Source organism: Cuculus canorus, chromosome 1 (assembly GCF_017976375.1).
Source record: "Cuculus canorus isolate bCucCan1 chromosome 1, bCucCan1.pri, whole genome shotgun sequence".
NCBI lineage: Eukaryota > Metazoa > Chordata > Aves > Cuculiformes > Cuculidae > Cuculus > Cuculus canorus.
Genome location: NC_071401.1, coordinates 145,984,771 through 146,010,723, shown reverse-complemented (window position 1 = coordinate 146,010,723; position 25,953 = coordinate 145,984,771). Strand labels below are relative to the sequence as shown.

The following is a 25,953-nucleotide window of genomic DNA, read 5'->3' as shown; positions in this document are numbered from 1 at the left end:
CAGTGGAAATGTGGTTGCTTTGATAAAGATGTTCCCAAAGACAAAGATGCTCAGTTTAATATATGAAGATGGAGATGAGGCTGACAAGCCTGGTTTCACTCACCATGCTGACAATGCTGAGAATAACTTGAAAAAAACCAGTCAACACAACAAAGTTGCAACAGAAATAGACATTTGACAAAAATGGTTGGTTTTCGGTAATCTGAGGGTCATGTCTATAACAGAGGTAATGGCTTTCATTAAATACATACTGTTAGTCTTGATGATATATACTTAAATAATTGTTTAAAAACATCAAAGAGAATTATGTGTTAAATTTGTGAATTCCTTTGTTTTCTAACTCCAAAAAATGACTAGGGCATGACTCCACTGATGTATGCTTGTGTCAGGGGTGATGAGGCTATGGTGCAGATGCTGCTAGATGCTGGAGCAGATCTGAATGCTGAGGTGAGGACTTTTTGTTGGTTATATCTTTGTTCTGTTATTTGTTTACATCATAAACTACTCCCTGAAACTCTAGCCAAGACAAAATGCCAAGAATTAAAAGAAAATAAACTTGCCTTGTCCTGGACGACCCCACTTTAAATGAATAGTGAAATCAAACTGCATTAGGTTAACACTGGGATTCACTGCACAGAAAGAGTCAAGTCATCAGACTTAGCCCAAAGGTAATATTGATTTAATTGTGTTTGCACTCTGCAAATGAATACAGGCATTGGCACTAGCATGAAGAAAAGCTCTAATGATATTGGAAGCAATCCCTGAATCTCACCTCAGTTAAAATGAAGAGGGTAAAAGAAATACCCATCTGATAACCTGCCAAAGCTCAAGCATTTCTATGCACTAGTATGTTCCAACTAAGCATCCCCACCTCGCAAGTGCAATGTAGGTTCCACTGTTTTGTTTTACAAAGTGCCTTGAGCTAAAAATTATTGGATGAAGAGCTTGAAGCTTCCAGAATATATACGTCTCTTTGGTGAATGCACATCACATCTTACACAATCTATCCACCAAACAGATTGTGGTCCAAAACTGTGCAATGCAGGTATGTACATTTTTAAAGAGCCGTTTGAAAATCTGAGAAAGAATTGTTTGTTAATGATTCCAGCTTCAATTTGTTGAGGTCATGAGTAAATTAAGCTGTCTGCTTCACTTATCTGTGTTCCATCTGTTCTGTTTGGACTTGAGTGAGCTGATAAATTGTAGTCACTGCTTTCAGCCAGACATTTTGCACTTCTAAAAAATCTAATTTAAAAGTAGAAATGGATGTCACCTGTAAGAGACTGATAGTCATTACTATCTGATTGCTGTTTGGTGGCTTATGTGAAATCAGCTGATGATTTCACTTCCTCAAATTCAAACACATCACCCTCAAGAGCTGGCAATAATTGAATACTTGAACCCTTCTTAGCACTCTCCTCACCAAAGGCTGGAGGGACATGGAGAGTGATCTCTCCTTTAAATCCTGCTTGTGGCTCGGAGGTGAGATGACTTTATTTAGTTCCTAGGACAAGTTTTCATTAGGAGTAGTCCTCCCAGTTGCTCCAGTAATCTTCCAGACTTGAACCAAATGCAAATTTAAACAGTTTTGTCTTTCTCTGACATTTGAGACAACAGCTCCAGTTAGGAGCATGAACCTCCCTGATTCACTCTGTAGAGCGTTTGCTCTGAAATCAAATGAAAACACTTTGGGACAAGAACTGTGAATAATTATGGTGTGCAATTATAAGATGATTTGTGCACACCACAGCCAACTGTGCAAATTGGGCAATTGCAATGAAAAAAAAAGGCAAATCAACCATGAACAAAAATAAATATTCTGTCAGGTCCCTGCAACATTTTCCCCTTTGTCTTTGCAAATCAGAGATATAGATATATATATATACACGTTTCCAAAAGTAGCCTCAAATGCTGCCCATCTTTAGCGAAAATAGACTAATTTCCAGCTGTGCTGAGAAGCTGCAGTTCGCTCTACAGTCAGTGGGACCTGTAGCTGCTCAGCAAATCTTAACTGAGGCCTTAAAAGCCCAGCAAACCACAGGTCTCTTGCAAATAACATGTCAACTGGAAAGAACTCTAACCAAAAAAAAAAAAAAAGGAGCAAAGGAGTTAAAATGACTTTATTTTCTTTGCTGCTTGCCATCGGCTGCCCTGAATAACAGTGGGAATCTGTGCTTGAGGAGGAGCTGGATGTGTTCACTGAACTGTGACCCTGCCCATCCTCACCCTCTGCTGCCCTGCTCCCCAGCCTAAACTCCAAGGCTCGAGCTGTTTGATTCCCTTCCTTCTAAGCAAACCCAGACCTAAAGAAGCCCCATGCTTGTGCTCAGACACCAGCACAATTCTTTTGCACTTCAAGCTCTTTCTTTGGCAAATCTGGGTGATAACAGCCAGGTGCAGATCTGCCCTCCTCACAAGCTGCGGGATCTGCATGGGCTTTTCAGATTTTGTCCTCATCCCTGTCCTTGGGACTGAGGGCTTGGTCCTGTGCTTCTAGCAAAACACTGCATGTGGTGCTTGGAAGTGTGAGCTGCTAATGCAATTGACAGTTTAATAATTGGCCCTGCTCCCTTACATGGGTAAAAGTACTTCAGACAAGATAGTGAAAGCATAGCTGGCTGATGATACAGAGAGGTGGTGCATCTTTTACTCTGATTTTAGTCATCCTCTGAAGATCAATAATAAGATTTTGAATTTTAGCATCACACTCCATCTGAGTGTGCAGTCTCGGATTGCAACTATTCATTAGATTTTACCATCTCTGTGAACCTCATCAATATTAATAACCCCATCTTTAAGACAAGGAAACTGAAGCAAAGAGTGGTTATTCATCTTCTTCAGTGTCTACATTAGAGGCGTCAAAGCATTAAGGCATAGAAAATGGAAGGAGCAATGTGAAAAATACCATTTTGTTTTCTAAGGATGCGTTTTGCATCTCTTTTTTAACTGTCACCACCCTGCTCTTTTAACTCAACTCAGACAGGAGAAGGCAGTAAAAAGGAGGTTTCTTAAATGTTTCTGAAGTGCTACTCTGCCCCATCTCTTCTCACCTGTATTTTTTCCCCTCGTGGGAGAGGAGGACCCTGGAAGCATGCTTGTGAACTCTAGCATAGGGCTTGTGATGTGTCTTTCATGATGGCAGTGAGAAAAGTTATACTGATTTATGTGGAAAGAATTTCTTTGGGCCTGGAGCAATCCTGAGACCTGGGGCTGTTGATAGATGGTCTGGACAAGTCAGTGGGGGAAGTCCTTAGCTGTAAGCATCCTGATCCATCCCTGCCTCCCCAGTGTGTGCTGCTGTAACCAGCTGTGGATGTTTTGACCTTGTGCAAAAGTATCTGGTGGCCAGTGGTTTAGATGGAGCTACAGTAGTTGGAAAAAAGACTTCATTTGGTATGAACTCTATTCAAGCTGTCAAATCAGCATGAACATGTTTAATATTGAGAAAATTCTTGCAGGAAAAAAAAAATGAAGCCAAACATTTATAAAGCACATTTCCCAGGTTTTCTCTTTTACTTACTCCCTCACATGCCTGGCTTTCAGGCAGGTTGAATTTTATTACTTATAGCTCTTTAAAAAAATAACTTTAATTTGTTTGTAGGTTGTCAGTACTGCTCATAAATACCCATCCGTCCACCCCGAGACCCGCCATTGGACAGCTCTGACATTTGCTGTGTTGCATGGACATATTCCTGTAGTTCAGGTATTATTGTATTTCCCTACCTGCATCTCATTCTTTTGTTTTTCCTCTTCAGTTCTAATTACATCCATCTCAAACCAGTATCCTTTTGTCATACTCATATTGGTTACTTCTGCTTCTTCTAGAGTGTACTGATATATAATAAACCTATTATATAACGAATACGGTGTTCAAACCTTAACCAATATGAGGATTAAATAGGACAATTTTGAAGCAAAGTTGCACCAAAGAAAGTCTGACAACTCCTTGTGCTCCTTCCTGACCACTTGTTTTATGTGTTTGTTTGTTCATTCATTACACTTTCATAGGCTATAATATTCTAGCAAACACAAAACTGTGGCCTTGGTGGGGGTGAGGTGGGCAGCAGCCCTTGCTGCTCGCTCCCCTTACCCCAGCGAGGCATCGCGTGGGATATGCTGGTTCTGTGCTTTGGCATCTCAAAAGTCGAGGTTTATTCTTCAAAACAGCTGTATCTATGGCACACTTAATGAAATGCCAAACTATGAAGGCCTCGAGGCACAAATGGCCAAGAGGGGGCTGGAGCACAGACTCCATCCTGCTCTCCTTGGCTGCTTTTGTTTTCAGCATTGTTGTTATTTATGTGGAAGTGCCCCAGTGGAGATCACAGCTTTTGGACTCATTGCTGCAATTGGTTCTTAATATTGCCTTTCTTTTTGCCATGACTTTATGTGAAAGATAGAGGCAATTGAAATCTGATCCATTTTAGGATGGTGCTGGGCTTGTAGAAGATCATGAAGGAAGGATGCTTGTTGCGCTAATTTTCAGTACTTCATCTTCAGCGCATTACTTCCCAACACTGACCTTACCCCATTTCCCATTCAGAAACACCTGAGTTACACTTTTTTGGCTCGGAAGTTGGACACTAGTGCTCCTAGTGTCTGGCAGTGTAAGATGAGCGAAAAAAGGAATCAATTTGCCTCTATGAAAAAATGGGCAGAATTCGCATGTCACTTGTCTCCATTGTATCTGGTTTGCAGATAACAGGAAGCATTAGACTCTCATTGGTCACTGTTCATGAACTCTGAAAACTGTGATACCCCCAGTTGCTCTAAATGGCGAATTTTCTTTCTAGCTGTTGCTGGATGCTGGAGCAAAGGTAGAAGGTTCCTTGGAGCATGGAGAGGAAAATTACTCTGAAACTCCTCTACAGTTGGCAGCAGCTGCTGGTAAGGACTTTCTCCTCCCACTGTAATAAAATCTTCAATAAGCATCTGTGATTTAGGTGAGCAAATACTGGATTTTAAAAGAAGTAAAAATGCGTTTCTTAACTTGCAGGAAATTTTGAACTGGTCAGTTTGCTGTTGGAGCGAGGAGCTGACCCCATGATAGGAACAATGTACAGGAACGGCATTTCCATGACCCCACAAGGTGACATGAACTCTTTCAGTCAGGCTGCTGCACATGGACACAGGTAGAGTGGGAACAAGTCTAGTGGCATCCTTGAAGTGCTTATTTTTTGACTGGGTTTGAGCAGATGGTGAAAGTTCTGCATGAACAATCGAACATGCCACTAATTGAGCAGGCCTGTAAAACTTTTTGCTAGCATGTGAATTTAACCTGTTGGTGGTACAAGCTGCTTTTTGATAGCTGATGAAAAGAAATAAAGAAGGGGACTCCTTGTGGTGTGTTGCAACGCAGTGGTTGTTAAATAGTAGCTGATGTGACAGCAGAAAGGAATGCCAAAGACATTCCTTCTGAATTTGTTATTGACATATTTCTCAGGTTTGAAGTGGATTGCATCTGTATTGCTGCAACCTTAATTGTTGTTGAGCAGAGTTTCTGCGTTTGTGTTTACTGTACAGTCCTGTGTGCCTTAGTGTTGTATGTATGCTGCAAATTCGGGGGGAAAAAAAAAAAGCACTGGGCATGCATGATGTTGTAATGCTGAGGAGCTTACTGCAGTGTAATGGATGAGCAGTATTATGATCTTCACATTCCTACTTTTCTGATTGTAGCCATCCAGAGGAACATAGATACAGGTTAGAGACAGTACCTACCATCTGTTTGCTTAGAGACGAGCTGCCAGTCTAACAACACGCTAATGGCATGTCAGGGCAGGTTCGCACAGTGCTGCCCATCTGGAGCCTGTGAGGGATCTCTGGGACAGAGAGGACAGTTTGGTTATTGGAGTCCAATATTCACTGCTCCGACCTCGCTGCCAGCTGGTGTTAGTGGGAGCTGCATGCCTGAGGAGAACGTGAGGCTCTCCTTGGCTTGGCTGCTGGGTGTGCATGTCACAGACCCTGGCTCTTACAATCCTACCCACACACCACACACACACACACACACACATACCCTCGTCCTTCCCTTTCTTCCCCAGATTTGTTTGGAACACACCAAGCCCTGCTGCCACCCCATGCTGGGGTCTGAGCAGGTGTGGGCAGGATGTCAGAGTATAAGAGAGGTGGGATGAGAGCCAGCCTGGTTTCTCTTATCACAGCTGCAGAAACCAAGAGCAACTTCGTTCAGATACATGAGGTAACACTGGTACGAACCTGAGGGCACCAAGTCTCAGCTTTGCTATTTGATGGCCCAGCCAGATCAGTGCTTTGCAGAGTAGTCCCAGATGTGCTTGAACCTGCCCTGACTGGCCTTGTTGAATGTCTAGCTGCTCCAGCTTTCCCAGACTGCCTTGAGTGTTAATCAAGTGATGGTGCTTTTGATAACTCCAGGCAGCTTTGGTCCAGAGGCACCTTAGTCTTCCCTGATTTTGGGAAGAAGCCTTAAGTCACATTTAGCTCATGGGTCTCTCTCTGTTCCCACAAGATGCTGCCACTTGTGTGACATCTGTGTACAGTTCCTGTTAGGACAGCAGCATCTTGCAGACATGGCCCAGGCAATGCAGGTGGGCTAGCAGGAGTGCTGCTCGCCTCAGGTCTACCTTCAGCTGGTCCTGCTATTGACTGGAGTAATTTCCTGGGCAGATGTCCTAGTTTGTCGTGTTGCAGCAAGTATCGTGGGCACAATGAAAGCCTAGACACTGACTCTGCTCTCCTACCCTCTTTTTCCCTCTCTCCCTTTCTCTGTCATGCTGTGATTGACAGGAATGTCTTCCGTAAGCTGCTTGCTCAGCCAGAGAAGGATAAGAGTGATATTCTCTCACTGGAGGAGATCCTGGCCGAGGGGACGGACTTGCCTGACTCAGGGGCAGCTCCACTCTGCGCCAGCCGCAACAGCAAGGCCAAGCTGAAAGCTCTGAAGGAGGCCATGTACCACAGCGCTGAGCACGGCTATGTGGATGTGACCATTGACATACGGAGCATAGGTCAGTCCCAGCACCATCTCTCCTTTCCCTCCACAGAGGGACCGCTGTAAGAAACGCATCTCTCTTGACGGGCTGTTGCTCAAACTGACCACAGCTGCATCTTAGTTCTTGTGGAAGCAGAAGGTGGTGGGGGACCCTTTTCAGCACCACAGCGTACCTGGCTTGGAGGCCACTGGCACTTTTCTGTAGGACAGGGTGGTTTCCACCGGGAGCATTCTTCACTGCTGCTTGTCAGAGTATTAGCTAAGGCTTTGAGGCGCAGTGTTGGCCTGTCATGGGGCTTGTCCAACAACTTTTCTTTTGCACTCTGCCATAAAGCAGCCCACCATTAAAACATCTATTTTCTGAGGTTTGTGAGCTTCTGAGGGCAGGAGGAGAGAACTGGCTTCTCAGTGTGCTAACTGTGCAAACAAAGGGCTTGAACATCGTACCAGACTGCTGGGAAGTCACTTCTGGCCATGGGGAGCATGGTTGGGTATCATGGAGGGAAATCATTCTGTACTGTGCATTTATCATCCCTGCTAATCTGCATTCAGAGGAAACCAGGTGCTTTGCATACCTCTGCCTGGTGCACCTCTCCAGTTCTGGAGACGTCTAACATGGACTGGGGCATGTGGTGTTCTAGGTGATGGACCGGGTGGGCTGAGCAGGCAAAGCATCAGGTGGTGAGGGAGAGGATACAACAAGGCTGCTCTCCAGGCACTGGACATTTGCTGAAGTGGAAGGAAAAACAATTTGTAGCCAAACGTCAGGCTTGTGTTTCCTCCCACTCCATTCTGCAAAAGCAGAAACTAGGTCACCTCCAGCCTAGTGCCTGCAGAGGTGCATTAGCTCTGTGCGCTTTTGCACTCAGTGTGTGTGAGCAGTTCCCTTTAAGTTCCTGGAGAGTGGTTCTCTCACAACAAAGTACTTGAAAAGGCTGATCTGCTTAACTTGCCCAGTGCTGTTTAGCGAAAATAGTAATGATCAGGAGAGGACGTGGAGTAGCGCTTAAAGAAAGTTTTAATCTGAAGACCACCAGTTTGTATCCAGATGGGTAGTGACCAAAATCTCTTTTTTTTTTTTTTTTTTTTTTTACTGTTTAATGGCTCTCCAGGGCCACATTCAAACAAATGAGCTAGTGTAAATCTAGTTTCCAAAAGGCTTTTGCATCACAGAGCACCACAGCAATTACCACAAATTGGCAGTCTCAGCAGAGAAGCTGAGGGCTAGATGAGCAGAGAGACCACAGTCGTCTTTTAGCGCTTGGAGGAGAGCATCATGCGTTAGGTCTGGGATGTCCTGATAACCACCAACCTTCTCAATCAGGGGTAAATAGGAATTTGATTTCTTGGGGGTTATTTGGCAGCTTTTGCTTAAAATCCTAAGACTAAACGTAACTAAAGGTAAAAAAGCAGAAGGGCGTGTTATCCTCTGAAGCTGGGAATGAGCTCTGTCCTCCATCTGTAGGTGTTCCCTGGACGCTGCACACGTGGCTGGAGTCGTTGCGCACATCCTTCCAGCAGCACCGACGACCTCTCATCCAGTGCTTGCTGAAGGAATTCAAGTCTATTCAGGAAGAAGAGTACACAGAGGAGCTCATCACACAAGGGTTGCCTCTGATGTTTGAGATACTGAAAGCCAGTAAGGTAGGATAAATTACGTGTTCTAAAAGTATCAGACTCATTCCAACCCCATAAGACACAAAGCTTGCAGTGTTGTTTTTGCACAACTGTTCCAAACCTAGTTTAGACTGTGTGGGGTTATTATTATTTGTGTTATGTATCTCAGTTTTTTTCAGTGTCAAAACATGGGTTAAAAACACACAAGCTGATTGCGTCTTCCACTAGAACAGCTTAATACTGATGCTAACAGTAGGCTGGAGAGATAACAGAAGCTGATGCAGTGTTCTGAAGTTAAAGTCAAAAGAGTAACTGCAGTATAGCAAAAGATGTTGATAACCAAACCAACCCAAAGAGTAATTTTACCCAACTTGTTTTACAGGACTGTACAACAAAGCTAGTATTCATGTTTGCTTTGGATTTCTTTAACTTCTCACATGACTTTCTCTTCCCTTCATGTGGGATTTGGACTATGAAACTTGTGGGTAGACTGGTTTCTACAAGCAGACAACAGTATAATTTTTTTAAATCTTCTCTGTGAGTATTGATACTTGCAGACTTGCCAGATTTATTCTTTCAGCTGACATTTTCTTAGCCAGACAAATCACACTAACAAAACGTTTTGAGGGAGGTACCATTGGTTATGCAAGTAAAATAGCAAAAGTGATGTTTATGAAGCAGGCAAGGAAAGGAAAAGGTCTTACCTAGCGAAGGCTGGGTATTTCCTTTTAAAACTTTTTATAACGAACAGTCTCTTTGCTAGTCCCTCTGACAGTCAGTCACTCCCAAGGAATGCCCAGTCAACTTTACCTTCACTAGAAGATCATTTTAGCGATGAAAAGCATTGATTGATTGCTGTTCTTTTTCTCATGTGCCACAATACATGTTGTTATGGTCTCCTAATTGTTTAACTGGGAAGTAAGTAAAGTTTCTCACCCAACTCTACATGTAATGGCAAGGAACAAATAATTTTTAGCACCTACAGCAAATAACCTAAATAATGTGAAAAGGAAAGGCATTCTGGTGCTCAATACGAAAGGGTTCCAGACTTAGTACGCCTCGTTTATTTATTTAGATATATTTTTTGTATCCTGCTGCAAAAGAGGGCTTGGACTACAGTCCCAAGCAAATCCTGAATATTTGTTCCGGCAATTGTTCTGATTTTTGCTTCCACCAGTCTTCCCTTTGGGATTAGTTTTTATTGAATGGGTATTTATGGAGAATATTCAAGATACCTTTTAGGAAATCATTACAGATCCTAGGATTTGTAGATTCCTTGTTCTGAACTCATTTGGGTTAATGTGTGTTCATCCAGAAAATACCAGCAAGAAGCTGTTTGGTTTGAAAGCTGATACAAAACTAATTGTATTGAAAACTTAACGGAGATTAAGTTTAGGCATTGTAATCTAGGATGAGGCTTTAATTGCTCCTCTCCTGGGTTGCTGAAGGCAAAGTTGATGATCATTGTTTGAAAAAGTTGTTTACATGTATTTACCTTTGGGACATGGTAGACTGGATCTTCCAGAGTCTCTTGTAGGAGTCACAGAAGCAAATAATACTGCTACCTTCTAGTTTGGGTACGTTTAAAACCTAAAACGTGGAGGTGCAAAACAACTGAAATACCACCAAAAAAAAGCCTTACACAACAAAGAAGAAACCTGTGCTGATCTTTATTCCTGCCTCTGGGCCTAGGGGAGCTGCCTGTCTTCACTCTTCATGAGCATGCATATTCACACACACACGCACATACACTGCTTCATATTCTTAGAAAAATAATGAATCATTCTGGGACACTGTAAGGGTTTACAAATTGTCTGCAAATGGCATGAATTATTGCAGCAGTCTTGTCCAAACGGCCTCTCACAAAGCTCTCCCAGACAGAAATGAGGACAGACTCTATGCAACCCTTTGGAAGCAATCAAAATAAATTCATTTGTAGGAGACTGAGCCAATAAAAGTTCTCCCTGGTCACTGTGGAGAAGGCAGCTGAGGAAAATTGAGATTCAAAGGATCTTCTGTTCTCTTTCTCTGGAAGGGCTGAGAGCAAAAACTGTTCTTTACGTATACCCACAGAATGGAAATCTCCTTTAAGAGGTGCAGAAGGGCTATAACTGTGGTTCACATCCCTCTCTTTCGACAGCAAATTGTAAAGCTCTGCATTTTGTAGAGCTGTTGGGAGAGAAGTTTGATTTGCCCACATGGACATCTCTTTCCCTGTGGGCTGGGAACTTAGAGGGAGATTACAACTCTTCTTTAACATCACAGTCTGGCCCAGTACATTTCCTTAATGAGTTTTTCAGGGCAAAAAGAATAAAATAAGCAACTAGGAAGCACAGAGCTACTTAGCATTTCTTGGCTGATGTGAAACAAGATGTCCCATTTGCTACATATTGTGATGCTCAGTATATTTTAATTGCATGGCAACTTGCACCTAATAGAAATGGCATTTTGCATTCCTATAAATAGTTCCAGCTATCCCGTAATCTCAGAAAAATTTACAAATATTAATGAGTTGAAACATGGAAGAAGATCTTATCCTCCCTGTACAAACAGGGAAACTGAGGTAATTAAACAGGCGGATTTTCAACACCTCATAGAGTGGCAGTCTTGGCTTCAGAAGCTGTAACAACCTGGATAATCTAGACAGCAATTTGTAATTTGAGTAAATTGTCCAGAGGGACTCTTCAGAAATTACACAGAAACATAGGGCAGGTTGCAGAGTAGGAAGCATGCCTTCTGCCCTCCCTTTGTACTGCTGGACAAAATGTTCTTGCAGGTTCCCAGGCTGTGCAAGAAGTCCAGTTAATAGAAAAATGAAAATATTAAAGAAAATATAGCCAATACCTACAAGAACACCATCAGATGGACGGAATCCCTTTTGTCCTATAGATGTTTTTTAAAATGCCTCTTCCTAGAGGGTCCAAATGTGAGGGTTTCTGTGTGAGCTCTGCCACCAACCAGCACTGATGCTGGTGTCCTGCAGGGTGGCACTCCACTCCCAGTTATGTGCCAGGATGCTGACAATAGAAATAAAAATAAAATTTGCAGAAGCGCTGATGCTGGAACACAGAATGGCAAAAAACCTGGCAAATCAGGCAAAACTGGCTGAGCTGAAGTCCGTAGTTTTATTGCCTCTCTTCAAGCTGTGAAATAAGTGGGAAAGAACAGTGAATAGATTGCACATTGGTTGTTCGCTGCTGCACTAAAGCCCTGGAGAAGGACTTCCAAAAGCATAAATGAAGGTTCAGTACCCTTTTCCTGGTGGCTTCCAGTGGGACGGAGCACTTTCATTTCCTTTCATGCCTCTAAATGTCTTTATCAGCTGCACCATTGAGAATTGGATGGAAAGCTGAGAAGCAGCAGTATTTCCATGCCAGCGAGGCAGAGCTGCAAGAACAGGCAGAGAATTGCTTTGCACATGCTCCCCCTGTGGCTCCTGCTGTTGTGCAGTGAACGTAGGTCATTACCAAACCAAAGACCAGAGACAAGGTACTCCAGAGAAAGCAGCATCAGTGAAAAGGACTTGGAGAGCTCAGTTTAAGGCACTTTCCTAAGAGCAAGCAAAATTCAAACTGGGAAAGTTCTGGCACTAAAGATTTTAATGATGGTGGACTTGGGCCACCAGATATGGAGGAAAGCCACTCCCATTGCAGGATGAGTTGAGTCTGTGTGTCAGACAAGAACACAAACATGGCCTGCTAGAAATGGTTTGGACAGGGCTGCATGAGACAAAAGCTGGAAAGACCCTTCTGGGAGCACGTAGCCCAGAGCTGAACTTTAGCTGCTGCATGGAAGAGAGCCGAGTCCCTCAAAGCTAAGATGACGCTGGAGATCTTGTTACAGAAGAAGGATAGGAAGATGCAGCTGAATTTCTGCCTATCAAAATCTTTGTTGTGCTCTTTGTGGCCTGGGGAAACCCTTGAATTTCTCATAGGAAGCTCTTCTTTGCCTCCAGACAAGGTTGACGTTTGCGTTGCTTGAACTTGGCTCTGAGCTGGATTGCCCTCCTGCTCCACATTGGGAGACCATATTTGCCTGAGGAGTGGATATATTTGAGGACTGGCCACAATTTAGAAATCGAGCACTTCCAAATAAAGACTTTTAAAAGAGCTCCGTGAAGGCTGTACCCAGATCTGTGGGCTTGTAGTGCCTGATGTGGGGCTCGTAGTCCAGCTTCTCTGGTTTTGCAGGGAGGTTCTTGGGAGGATAACATCAGGAATGTGCAGGATGCTTCTGTGTCCTCATGTCTGTGGAGCTGTTTCAGTCTGATCTTGACATTTCCACAACATGAAAAGAGAGACTCAAACCCAAAATCTTGGAAGGTAAACACATCTGGCATTTGGAAGAGATTGGTTTTAGATTTCCACTCCAGAACTCAGCATGAGCTTGAATTGTCATTAAAATCACCCAGTTCCATCCATGCAGACGAGCCAGCAGCATTGCCGGTTATATGAGCCAGTTTCATCCACTGCATTTTCTGTGTACAGCAATTTAGATCAGATTGTCCTTGGCCTAGATATTTCGAGAAAAAGTACAATCTTGTAATTCCAAATTATCTCTTACAACCTTCTCCTTTCCCCTCGTAGTATGGGCAAGGAGCTGCTGTTTACCATTATTTGGATCCTTTGTGGTCATGCATTGCTGAAGTGCATGTGTTAGTCCACATGTGCATGGAGCACACATGCTGAAGCATTATCTGAAGCTCTGCCTGGCACTGGAGGTGCTCCACATCCAGAAAACTTGGCTTAGGACTACAGATAATCCGGATAGCACATTGTCCAAGACAAAATCAGCTTGAAAAGTCAAGGGAGGGGTCCTTCATTGCCCTTCCTCAGTTGGATTCTGCAGTTTTCTCCTCGTGCTTTCCATCAGTAACAAGATAGTTTATTTTAAAATTTAGCCCATTAACGAGGTGTTGATCACACAGTGCAGCCAGGCTTGTTGAAAAAAAACGCAGGAAACTACTTTGCAAAGATTTTTCCTTGGGATTCAGAAGTCCCGCAGATTTTCACAAATTCTACAAATGGCATTGCTGTCTATGAATAGCTGAAGAGAGCTGCAGGGTGCAAAAGCTCTTGTGGAAGGCTGAGCTGTTTGAATAACAGCCATCAGTCTGGAATTGACAGTCATTGAGAACAAGTAACAATTCAAAACAATAACTAGATTTTAAAACTCCGAGAGGATTCAGACATCTGGATATCTTAAGAAACCTGGCCTATATAATTCAAAAGCTAAAGCACTTATTGAACTGTGACTTAGCCGCTTAGAATTCAGAATCTCTTAAGAAAGTAAAGTTTGTTTTGGTTTTTTTTAATATATCTTTTCAGAAATAGCAGCATGTAGCCTCTGTCACACATACAGTAGCTACTAAAAGAAAAATCTTTACATTACCAACAAACAGAAAGCAGAAGGAAAGGCTGAAACGCTTGCCTGCTCTGTAGCAGCAAAATGTTCAGAGACTGAAGCCTGGGATGAGTGTCCTGTTTCTTTATTGCTATGGACTTTGTGTATTTAATTCCTCTAAAACAAGTGTTGGGAGACGTTCCTCAGAGATGTCAACAGACTCAGCTGGTGCATCTGCTCTACAAAGTCCAGGCACGGTGGTCAGCAAACATCAGCTTTCTTCCTAGGTCCACACGTGGCCTAGAAAGTGATGCTGGAAGATGAAGGAGTTGGAAATCTCACCCTTTTTCCACTTGATTCATGAGAGGTTGAAATGAATGTTTAAGATGGGCTTGAGTGAAGCTCTGTTTTGCTGTATAAAGCTAGAGTACCCTGTTCTGCAGGAAGGGCTTAGGGTAGAGGGAAAAGGTGAACCTGTATCGTGCACAGGCAGGCGCTGGGTCTTCCTCAGCTCCTAGGAGAAAGCCTTCCCTTGGGAGAGTGCTGTGCATATTTCTTTTGCCTGGAGATGGATCAGGAAAGATCCCTGTATCCTGGCTGAAATTTTACTTCCTTGTTAAACTGCTTTCAACAGAAAATCAAGATTTTACTGTCGTGACAGGTTTCAGTAGACTATTTGTTCTCCGCATTATACTTAACCTTTCTTGAAAAAATTAACACCTGAAAATGGAGTATTTTGGCTGATGGCTGGAATACTTTAACTGAAGAAAAATGTGGGCTTTCTGCAGAGGAGGTAGGCACACCAAAACCTGCACTAGAAGTAACCCTGAAGATGTTCCAGGATGCTAAAGGGCCTGCTTATGGGTTTCATGGAGTGGCTAATGCCCTTCCGTGTATCAGCTAGTGCCCAGCCTGCACTCAGTGACTGATCTTTTGGCTGGGACCTTGAGTGATTTCTTAAGGCAGATTTCACTGTTTTCAAGTAATGGCAGTCATCTGTAACATTGCCTGTTGTCATTTGTAGTACTTCTGTGTCTAAACAGTTCAGAGTAACCAGGATGCAAGTTATCCACACCTGTACGTCGTGCATTCTCCATGTGAGATGCGAACGCCAGGTACTGAGTGGCATGTTAATAACAGACTTAACCCTGTCTCGTGTATCCATAACACAGATTCAGCCTTGTACTAACACAGGTTTGACGTTTTCTACCTCTTGTTTGCCTTCTAAAGTGTTTCCCTGCTAGAGGCAGGAGCCGATTCTTCATTTGCAATAAATAAATGCCATGGATGTGACACCTGCCCTTTTCTGGGCTCTCACCCAGGGATTACACTGTGCCCAGGCATCTTAAGGTTTTTACATACAATGCACAGCTGTGATATAAAGAGCCTTTTGAAAGGGAGGCTTGGCAGCTTTCCCAGAAGCTAACTGAAGGGTCCATTTGTGCCTTACCTGTGATTAATTCTTTTCCGTTTGTATTTGGAGTGGAAGGACTTGAGCCCGGCACTAACAAAACCCATTTTGTTACTCAGTTCAGTGCTTCTAACTGTATCTCCAGCCTCTGGGGCTTCCCTACCTTTGCAACTGTTGACTAATATTAATTATGGGTGTGCTGCTTAATCGTTTAGGAGTGACCCTCTAAAGTGGCATTTAATCAGTTCTGAGGCAGCTGACAAAAGTGAGTTATGCTAGAGGACTGTAGCGGAAACACCTAGGCAGCGATGGAAAATGTTCAGAGAGATGGTGAAGAAAGTCTCATAAAGTTTGACAGTTCAGGGCTAGGGGTCAGCAAAAAGCCCTCTTTGTTGCTTCACTCTTCATTGGCCCTTTCTGGGAAGGAGGGAGCATAAACAGAGCAATAATTCAAGGGCATTTCAGCATGTCATGGAAGGAAGTTCATGGATGAGTCCTCAGTGGGCTGAGGGTATCCTGAACAGACTGGGAACAGCTGCCACAGACTGCATGTGAAATGGGTGACTGGAGGCAGCTCTTCTACTCTGCATTTAGCAGAGAGCTGGGTTCCACCAGCATCCTCAAGACCAGGAAGAGAAAAGATACCTTTGCCAATGCCCCTGTTCCCTGAGCAGCATGGTTGCTCTGTTTGCTGGGGAGATGTGTATTAACAGGCAGACACCAACCCCAGAAAAAAAAAAGTGTGTTACTTTTCTGCCTAATGTGGTAAGCTTTGGGGTTTGGGGCTTTGTGTTAGAGGAATTTGAGGCCTTGGCACACATAGGTTAAAATGACTTTAATGAAGCTGAGCTGGTGAGGGTCGCATCAATAGAAGGAAAACCCAAAGCACTGCTTGGGATTTTAGAGGCAAAGAAAAGCAGCCTAACTTGTTACCACTTTAGAGGGCAGCCACATGACCGTGGTGGGCTATCTATAGTCCAGTAAGGAGGAGTAGGTAGTGGGTTTTGAGCAGTCCGGAGAGATGTGGTGTGGGAATGGGGGGGGCTATGAAGAAGAGGCAGCTGAGGCGAAGTGTGGTCAGAGAAGAGCAAAACCTTAGCTGAACTGATGAATACGACCTGAGTTTCCCCCAGCATAGGCACCAAGATGACATATATCTTCTTCAGGTAGTGTAGAAAACTGGCTATGTATTTCCCAGGTGTGCCCAGTGCCTTGTAGGATCACATCCCAGAATGGCTAGGCTGGGTTGAACAGGGTAAGCTGTAATGGAGCAAGCTCTCCCAGGGTATGTGCCAAAGGCTGCAGGAGCCTTTCCTGAGTCTGTCCCCAGGCCTCCATCAGATGGACATTCAGGAAAAAGTACCCCTACACTCCCCACCTTCACCTCGTTTCAGATCAATCAACTAGTCATCTCTGCTCCAGCTTCAGCTTTGCTTCAAAAGAATTTATGAATTCCCCTCACAGTTCAAGTCCATTCAGCAGGAGTGGGGAATTCCTTTAGATCTCTGCTGAAGAATGCTTTTAAGTCAGGAGACCGCTTGCATCTACAAAGCAAAGTTGCTTGCTCACCGACCAACTCTCTGCTGGAAGCACCATCTCCCTCAGAAGATTCACTGTTGTTCCCTGTTCCCTCTTGCCTATCTGTAAACTACCCCATGGCTAGGTAAATATTTTTATTATATTCTATGCCAAGCTTTCCTCTCCCTCCCACAGTAGAAGATGCACATCAGCTCCCTTTGACTGCGAATGAACACCCATGTCTGAAAGGAAGCTGGCCTTGCTCCAGATCTCAGCCTCGCACATCCTGGCACAGTGTTTTCCAACATCAAACTGTAGCAAGAAAACAAACTTTGGTTTGCTTCTCCAACATTAATACTGCTGCCCACAACTGCTGTAGTGAGCTCCTGCAGCTGTTCTTTCACTGTCAGCTGGTAGGGTGGTAGGATAAACAGGGAAGAATTATCCAGCTTGGTGCTTTAGATAGGATGGACGTGGTAACCAGGGTGACTTCTGAGCTTCCCGGCACAGGTACTGTGTGAGTGGGAAGGCTGAATAGGCTGGGCATGTCCTCCTCTCTGCTTGAGCAGTGCTGATGCTCCAGGTTGTGGACTCTTGCAGCTGTTCTTAGTTGCTTCATAGGCAGCCCAGCTCAGCCTGCTGCAAGAGCAGGACTTGACTTTAAAAAGCCGATTTTTTCCCTAGCCATCTAGTCAGAATGTACTTTTGAGAAGACGTCCCTTTTCTCTCTCTTTGCTGCCTCTTTCTGCCTGGTTTATTAGTGAAAGCTGACAGATTGTGGGGAACAGATCCAGGGCCACAGCCCTGTGAGCTTGGCTGCGTGCAGGGTGGTGTGGGAAGCAGGCTTGCTCTGCTGAAATAGCTCACTGCTACGCTCCCTGTATTTTGGGGAGAAAACTTGCTGCTGTCTACTAGCAATGACTCTAAATGAGCACATGCTTCAGCTTTCTAGCTGAGCACACTTTTTGGCCTTTCTGTGGCATGTATTGTAAGTATTTAATGTTACTGACAGAGGCCAAAGGTCTCCAACCTCCTGTCTGCCAAATGAGATCAGTGTCCTGCATTGGAGGTCTGAAAGTCCACGATGCATTGTGAGACACTGTCTGTCTCACGGCCCTGCTTTCTTTGATGAGCTGATCCTGAGGTCTCTTTTCTCTTTGTGCCATCTTTGTTCACTGTCTCGGGTTTTTTAAGCATCTTGAGCTAATTACAGCTTAGTTTACACCAGGTTTTTCACAGGCTGTGAGCAGTCAGCAGCAAGTGGCTCTATAATTGGCTTATGTCTGCACACCACAGAGTTCATGCTCTCATGGTGACCCAGAGAGCTGGCTGGCAGCACCTCACCTGTGTAGGCAGGCTCCCATGGGGTTGTCCATGCACATCATACTGGTTGGAATTATAAGCAGGGATCCCCTTCTTGCATCTGTGTGACTGGGATTGGCCCATTCTTCCTGGGTCTTGGTACACCTGGACATCCCAGTAGATGGTGCCATGGCTTGGATCGGTGAGTGAGACCTCCAGCTCCTAATGAGATGTTTGGAGGTCAATACCCAGAATTTCCATTGGCACATTCCCATGGGTACCTCTGGAAGGAAGAGGTGCATTGTCTTCATCTATGTGTATATGTGCTTTTATGAAGCTATTCCCCAGGCGCGGCTGTGGCTGGAACTGTTGAGTCCATGGACTCACTAAAACCACAGCGGCATAGACAGGACTTGTGCATCTTGGCAGGCTTGAGAGGGAGCTGCAGGTAGTTATCTGCCTTAGTGTAGTTACTCAGCTTTTATTCAGTGCAGGTAAAGGTAAGCGTTGCTATTCCAATTATGCTTCTCCTCTCCAGAAGCTTGCCTCCGCTCTGAACTACAGAATTATCCCCATCCTCCATTGTATTTACTGACTTCTTAGCATCTGCCAGATCCAACTGGGAGCTGCCCTGCTGGTAATCAGCATCCCTCCGGATGCACTCCTCCCTGGCTGAGTCAGTCGGCTGCAGTGCTTCGGCACAGCCCTTCCGAGCAGAGAAGCAATTGCTCTTTTTGCCCTGTCTGTCTAGAACTCTCCCCCAAGCCCTCCCAGCGGCTGAGTCACTTCCTTCTTTAAATCTGGCCTTAAATCTTCCTTTTCTCTTCACCCTGTGATTCACTCCCTTTGTGAAGCTCTTTTCGGAGCTGGATATGGAAGATGCTGAACAGAGATGCTCTCTGTGCAGGATGTTCTCCTTGTCTCAGAGCCCCAGCAGTAAGCACCTCTCCAAGGGCTGGTCCTTGCACCACGCTAAATGGTTGCTCCTAGTATCAATATTTCTCTTATCTTAGCATTTCTTTTAATGCTACATCTGATGTAGTAATCGGAGCCAACTCCTGCCTGCAGACAAGTGTGTGTAATTTCCTTTGACATCAGTGTGTGCCTCTGAGGGCTCAGCTCTACCCATTCCCACCCCATTTGATTAGATGCAGTAAGGGAGTCATTACAGGATCTCTGCCACTCCTTTTCATCCCTCATGGGATTTAAGGAGCACTGCTGTTAGAACTGAGCTGAAATTCTCTCAGAGAAAGAAAAACTTCCATTTCTGATCTGTAAGCCTAGAGATATTTTTAGTATAACATCTCCGCTCTTAAAATTTTTATATTGAGATTATTTTTCTCCTTTACATGCTTATTTCCTCAGCCTTGGACCCTCTCGTATCCAACTGCCTCACCTTTTAACAACTTCCTGGTATGGAAGGGCATCACCAACCAACGGGATAGTTAAAAGGCATTGTTATGAATTAGCCTTGTGACAACATTGAACTTGCTAGACCTGCTCCAGTTACCAGCAAAGAGCGAGATAAAACTTGAAAAGGTTTTAAGTCCCACTTTCAGCTGAGTCTTAGGCAGTTAAGCACTAAATCCATTTCACTATCCTTGCAGATAAGGTGTATGACTACACAAGTTGCTTAGGTGCTTGGGAAAGTGCCCCGTGGGTGCCTTGCTCCCAGAGACTGGGCAGAAATAGGTAAAGCCAGGGACAGGATCTGGTTCTATGAAGGTCTGATGGTTTCCTCAGGACAGTGGTGCCCAGGCCATTGCCAGCAGTGTAAGAGGACAGTAATGAAACTTTTGGGATCAAATGGGGCAAATGGGGAGTTTCAGTGACAGTTGTGATGCTTCTGTCACTCTGCAAGGGAGGGTTTTGGGGAGACTCTTATGCTTAGAAATGTACACAGGCTGTGCAGCTGTATCTGTTTGGTAGCTCTGGGTTTCTGAAATGTGACCAATGACCATATTCTAAAGAGCAACAAAAAGTTATTTTCCAGTACAGTAAGTTTGCAAATGAAATTAAACCACTATTGTAAAGGAGCTTTGCTTCTATGGAGGGGACAGGCACTATGGAGTTTGTTAGGAGAAGAGGTCCTCTGGTCCAAGGAGACGACTTTTCATTTTAACTTGATTCCTACTGGAGACATAGCAATCAAGGAAATGAGATCTGTGGTTTCCGACAAATACTGATAATCCTCAGCTCTGATTTTTAATGAAGCTTCAGCAGTCACATTTTTCAGCTTCAAAATGGGCAACTCTTGAGAATGTTGTAGCATCTCCTTTGCATACTGATCTTATGTTGCATACTAAGGTTACATTGCCTATTTTTGTTTTCTTTTGCTTAGAATGAAGTGATCAGCCAGCAGCTGTCTGTCATTTTCACTCATTGCTATGGACCCTACCCTATTCCAAAGCTCGTTGAAATTAAGCGCAAGCAGACCTCTCGCCTAGGTAAGCATGACTTGAAGATACTCAAGAGTTCTCCAAGGAGAACTGTGGGAAGTCTGCAACACGGGCTGGGTGCTTAGGGGGCACAAGTCAGAGAAAAATCTGAATTGGAAAGGGAGAACTAGAAAGGGGAAGGGCCCCAAGCTTACCCTGACCTGAAACTCCAACTGAAATCAAGAAGGTCATCAGGTGCATCTGAGTGGGACTATAAATCTGCAAAGATTTGTCTGTGTTGCTAATTAGGCTGGGATCTGAGCCCAGGGCCCAGAGCCAAACGTCTGTCCGCATCTCAAACCACCGTGGCTGGCTGCGGGTGATGCTGCGGTGGCACAGTCCTCCCAGCCCTGCTGACAGAGCTTGGGTTGTTTTAATGTCACCGAGAGAAAACCTGAGTGATTTTCCAGGACCCTCTTCCCCTTGACACAAAGACTCCCCTGCACAAGAAGAGGGGCATAATAGAGTACAAATGAGCATAGGGCTCTCCAGCATCCTTTCAGCTGCAGTTTGCTTTGGGTAGCAGAGCTGGGAGGCTGTGCCAGCTCCGCATGGCAGGGATGGCTGGCTGTCATCTCACCAAAGGGCCTCACGGGCTTCAAAGCTTTGAATTCCCTTCATCTGAACTCCACGTGGCTCTCTGGGGGGAGTCTGTCTCAAGCTCTCCAAAATAGCTTTATGGGCTTTGCTCATTAAAAACAATATCCTTTTACACTATTGTCTTGTTTTGTCAAAACAGGAAAATATTCTGTTTGTTCATAGCTCTTCCAAACTAAAGTTATTGGTTTGGTTTTTTTAACTCGTTTTTGTCATTCTAGATCCCCATTTTCTTAACAATAAAGAGATGTCAGATGTTACATTTCTGGTGGAAGGAAGACCATTTTATGCACACAGAGTTTTGCTATTTACCGCATCACCAAGGTAAGATATAGAGACATTTCTGCTTTCTAACAAAAATAGAATTTGATTTTGCGTTTCTGCTTTTGTTGCAGCTAAGATTCTTTGAGGGCTAATGGCTCAGTCCAAATTTTTCCTAAGGAGACAATCTGAACATCTTGTTTCTAGTCAGTCTGCAGGATATTTAACAAGTGCTTCCATGACTATATTCCCACCTAGTAAATGATCCATGCTTCTGGCCATGCACCTGACTTCATTCCACTGAGGCACATTTGCATGGAGCTTATCATTGCAGCCAGCTCTTAATCGTAGAGGAGTCGTAGTATTTTTTAAATAAAATTAAATAAGTACAGAACATATCATACTATATCTAAAGGCAGTCTTTATGGTCTGTTCCATGTGCCCCGAAGGCTCATATGTCAGTTACCCAGCTCAATCCTACCATAAAGTTGCTCACAAACCTTATTTGTACGCAGCTTTGTAATTAAGGGTGTGCTTTCAAACAAATTTAGCTGGCACCCTATAAGGGCTTATTTCAAGATGAGGCAGGGACAACCCACCGTGTTTGGGTAGTTTGAGCAGTGTGGGAATTATTGCTAAAAATGGTACCAAACCACAACACGGGAGTTAAGAAATTTGAAAAAGCAACTGCAATATCTGACCCTGCCCTCAATTAAGAAATAAGTATTTCTGTTCACAGCATATTGGTAGAGGTACGAACACATTCCAAACACCTGCTAAATTGTGTTCATAGTGGAGTTTGACAGTAGTAAAAGCAAATCAATCATTATCTGTGTTTTATTTAACAAGATGCAGTTATGATATGACAAAGGTTACCATCCAGCTGGTCTTGACAGATAAGCCAAGCTTTGCACTACCGCTAGAAGGTCAGATGAATTATCAAAAAGTAGTACAAGGGCAGTTGTTTCTGACACTGCGTTTCCCACCCTCTCCATCTAATCAAATGGGAATATCTAGTTTTGAGAAATAGATTGCTACATAAGGATATGTCTCACATAAATCTGCAATTATTAACTTAAAATGATTCTTTTTTCTGAAACTTTTGTCTGAATTTCAGTTTTTGATAACCAGAGAACAGCAACGCTATCCAGCTTTTCCTCCTGCCTCTTCTTACACAACTGTACTGAGCCTGCATTAAAAGTATTAGTGTAGTTTTTTGTAAATATTGTGTTCCAAAATGGTTTCTTAAAGCAGCATAATGGACATAGGCCAGAATATATCTCCTCCAAAAAAGGAGGTGTACAGTTTTTAAATGTTGCAAGTCTTCGTAAAAATCATGTTGTCTCCAAGAAAAAAAAAGGAAAAAAATGTTTTGGTTTTACAATATTTGACATTACATTATCCAAATTTCCCATGTACGTTTTATTCTACTGTGATATTAGATGCATTTTTCAGAAATTTCAAATTGAAGTCTCCTAGAAGACAGGCTTCTTCCTTTTGATTTGAACCTTATTTTGTATCAGTGTCTAAATCTTGATGGCTTTCAGTCCCTTCATTTCAGTGTATTGTTTTTGCAAGAGGTGATGATGTCCTTCCACTTCAATGTGCTTTTTCACAGAGATAATTGGGCTGGTATTTCAATCTCACTCCTTTTTATTTAGGTTTAAAGCATTGCTGTCTAGCAAGCCCTCATCTGATAGTACTTGCATTGAGATCAACTATGTGAAGTACCCCATCTTTCAGGTAAAGTCATTTCTCACATTGAATTTTAATTAAACACATAATAGGAATATTGTAAATGCCCTGTCCAAATTACTACGTATATATTTGATAAACACACAGCTCAGAGTAGTGGTTTCATGAGCACAGGCTTCACCTCTGTTCATACACTAAGCTGCAGAGTGCTATTGACTGGAAATGTCATGCCAAACCAGATACAACAGCATGCATGTCACTTATATGAGCTGTGCAGACAGAGCAGTGCATGTCAAGGTAAAGCACTAGATTCTTTTTTTTCCTGTTGGTTCTTTCTGTATTTAATGGACAGCCTTGGAAGAGACACAGTTAATCCCTTTCCTTAGCAGTATTGTTCAATCAGATTTTTGCCATGAAAATACAGAGCTTGCTTTCTGTATCTGTAGTGCATACATGTATATGCTTCTCTTTATTTGAGTCAGAGCTCCATGTATCAACTGTTACTGCTGCAGATAATTCCCAGCTGCCTACAATAACTTTAGGCTTGCTGGAAGCTCACTGCAAAAGGATCTTAGCTTGCTCATATTACAATGCAAAGCCTTCCCCACTCTTTCTCGTCATCTGTGCATGCCCGCACACTGCTGAGCGAAGGTGGGGGTGCCATTGCCGGGGAAGGAGTAAGGGAATAACTGTTATATATGCTATATTTTCCTGAATCAACGATGTATTTAACATACTGGGAAATACATTGAAAATTCAGAATTAATTAGTTGGGTTCCTGTGATCTGTTCGGAGCTCGCCAGAAAGTTCGGACAATGTGGCTGGTGAGGATTTAGAAGTTAGACTGCCTGTTTTCATTGACCTGTGCAGAGAAAGAGAGTAACTAAATATGTCTTGAAATCAGGAGGTTTGGGCCAGTTTTATCTAAAAATCCTTGGTGGTGTCAAAGAGCCTTGGGTATTGCCTGCAGTCTTTACATCACCCCCTGTTCCTTGATGTTTTGTATTGCTTCTTATAAACACTCACTTTGTTTTATTACAGCTGGTTATGCAGTATCTTTATTATGGAGGTGCAGAGTCACTCCTGATTAAAAATAATGAAATTATGGAGGTAAGAGACATTTATCTTAATTGCAGTGGGAGCGATGCTAAGTGATCCGTGTGTCGTTCACCCAAGGGCATGTGGCCATTGGGCAAGACTTGAGTACTCCTTTAAGAGCCAGCACTGCCTTACCTAGAGTGCCCAGGCTGTCTGCAGTCCTGTGGGAGACATTTAGTCTCCTTCTCTGCCAGTTATCCATTATGGTAACTTTTGCCGGTATGAAGCTGACTATCAGAGAAGAAAGAGTAGAAAAATCATGATCATCCAGCAAAAAAAGGATCTGAAATAAAAATATCTAGTTAGATGTTTTGAGAGGCTCTTTCAAGGGAATGCAAAGCTGGTGTTAACAAAGTCAGGAAGCAACTCCCAGCAGTATAATATACCAGCCTCTTTCTCTCTGGGCCAGTCAGCTTCTCTGCGCCACACTTTTGCTTTTGGTTTATTAGTTCAGGCTTACTTGTCCACACCTAACTCAGCAGCATAAAAGCATCAGGTTTGGTTCCTCACTCAGGAAAGTTCTTAGGCTTTAACCATGAGAGAAATCCCACTGGAGTCACAGTTCAGTTCACGTTCAAGCATGTGACTGTCAAATTTTCTGAATAAAATCTTAAGCTGCTCCCTGAGATACAGAGAATTCTTTGCCTCTTTCTCACTGGATGGAAAACATCCAGTGCCACTAACGCCCATCTGTGAAAGCCAAACCATGCCAACTGGAACTGACTGAGCCTTCAGCGTAGCCACACATCTGTAACCTGTATGGATGTTAAGTCATCCTCTTCCCAATACAATGTGCTGTCATTGCCAGCTATGATCAGTTTAGCGACTCTTATTAAGCAGAACTAAGAGATATTTGAGCTTATTCCTGTTAGTTATTCAGGGAGTTTTCCTGTTGACAATCACCAGATTATGGCAGCCAAAAGGAAAACAGGACAGTAAATACTAAAATCAGAGCTACTTAAGCAGCTGGTAATCGTCAATGTACACATTATACTTTACTACTATGATGTTTTATTGTTGCCTACCTTAATGAAGTCTGTCCCTATGACACTAGTGCCTGGGGTATCCGTGTGAGGCTTGGCTTTTACTGAAGTACTGCTAACCAGAAACTGGGAGCAACTCTTCTCTGGGGTCTGAGTGGCCAGAGTGAATCGATTCTCATGGATATAGGGACACCTGTACCAATCCTGCTGGCAGCCAGAGGATGGAACTAGTTAGGACTGAAATTATCCCTCTCCAGTGCAGGCAGTGGATTTTTAACTAAGCATACCCACACTGACTTTCTGAGCTGTATAGGAAAAGGTCACTGGTTCTTTATTTCACTTGTAGTTTTGAAAGAAACCCCTGAATTTCTAACCCTTTCAGAAATAAGGAGTCTCAGACTAGGCAGCGTAACAGCTTTATAGACATGCATGTGTCATTCCGCCGGCTGCTAAAAAGCTTGTGCTGCAGTTCAGCTGGCTGCTTGCTCTACTTTTGTGACATCTCAAAAACTTCTGTGACTCAAGAATGTACGACTCATTGATTGATCTGTTGATAACAGATCTGGCCATAGTTCCTCACAGTTTAAAGTAATTACAAACCAGCACGTGACTGCTTGAGCCACAGAGGCAGCTGGAATAGGATTTGGCTTTATCTTTTCAAAACTACATTTAGCAACTTGCTTTATTACAAATATGATAACAAGAAGCACCAGAAATACT

The 25,953-nt window shown here is 43.5% G+C and overlaps 1 protein-coding gene across 3 annotated transcripts in view; it reads left to right on the top strand.

Annotated features, from left to right (window-relative positions):
- The window catches only part of ABTB3 (ankyrin repeat and BTB domain containing 3), a 175,603-nt gene that overhangs the window by 142,939 nt on the left and 6,711 nt on the right, over positions 1 to 25,953 (top strand). The window contains exons 6-15 of one of the 3 annotated variants that reach the window (XM_054056457.1): positions 358 to 447; positions 3,602 to 3,703; positions 4,794 to 4,887; positions 4,997 to 5,132; positions 6,766 to 6,986; positions 8,436 to 8,614; positions 20,503 to 20,608; positions 21,418 to 21,520; positions 23,119 to 23,200; positions 24,194 to 24,262. In XM_054056457.1, coding sequence (XP_053912432.1) covers positions 358 to 447; positions 3,602 to 3,703; positions 4,794 to 4,887; positions 4,997 to 5,132; positions 6,766 to 6,986; positions 8,436 to 8,614; positions 20,503 to 20,608; positions 21,418 to 21,520; positions 23,119 to 23,200; positions 24,194 to 24,262 — 1,182 coding nt within the window. The remainder of the gene's footprint in view (positions 1 to 357; positions 448 to 3,601; positions 3,704 to 4,793; positions 4,888 to 4,996; positions 5,133 to 6,765; positions 6,987 to 8,435; positions 8,615 to 20,502; positions 20,609 to 21,417; positions 21,521 to 23,118; positions 23,201 to 24,193; positions 24,263 to 25,953) is intronic. The other 2 variants (XM_054056458.1, XM_054056459.1) reach the window with 2 other exon arrangements.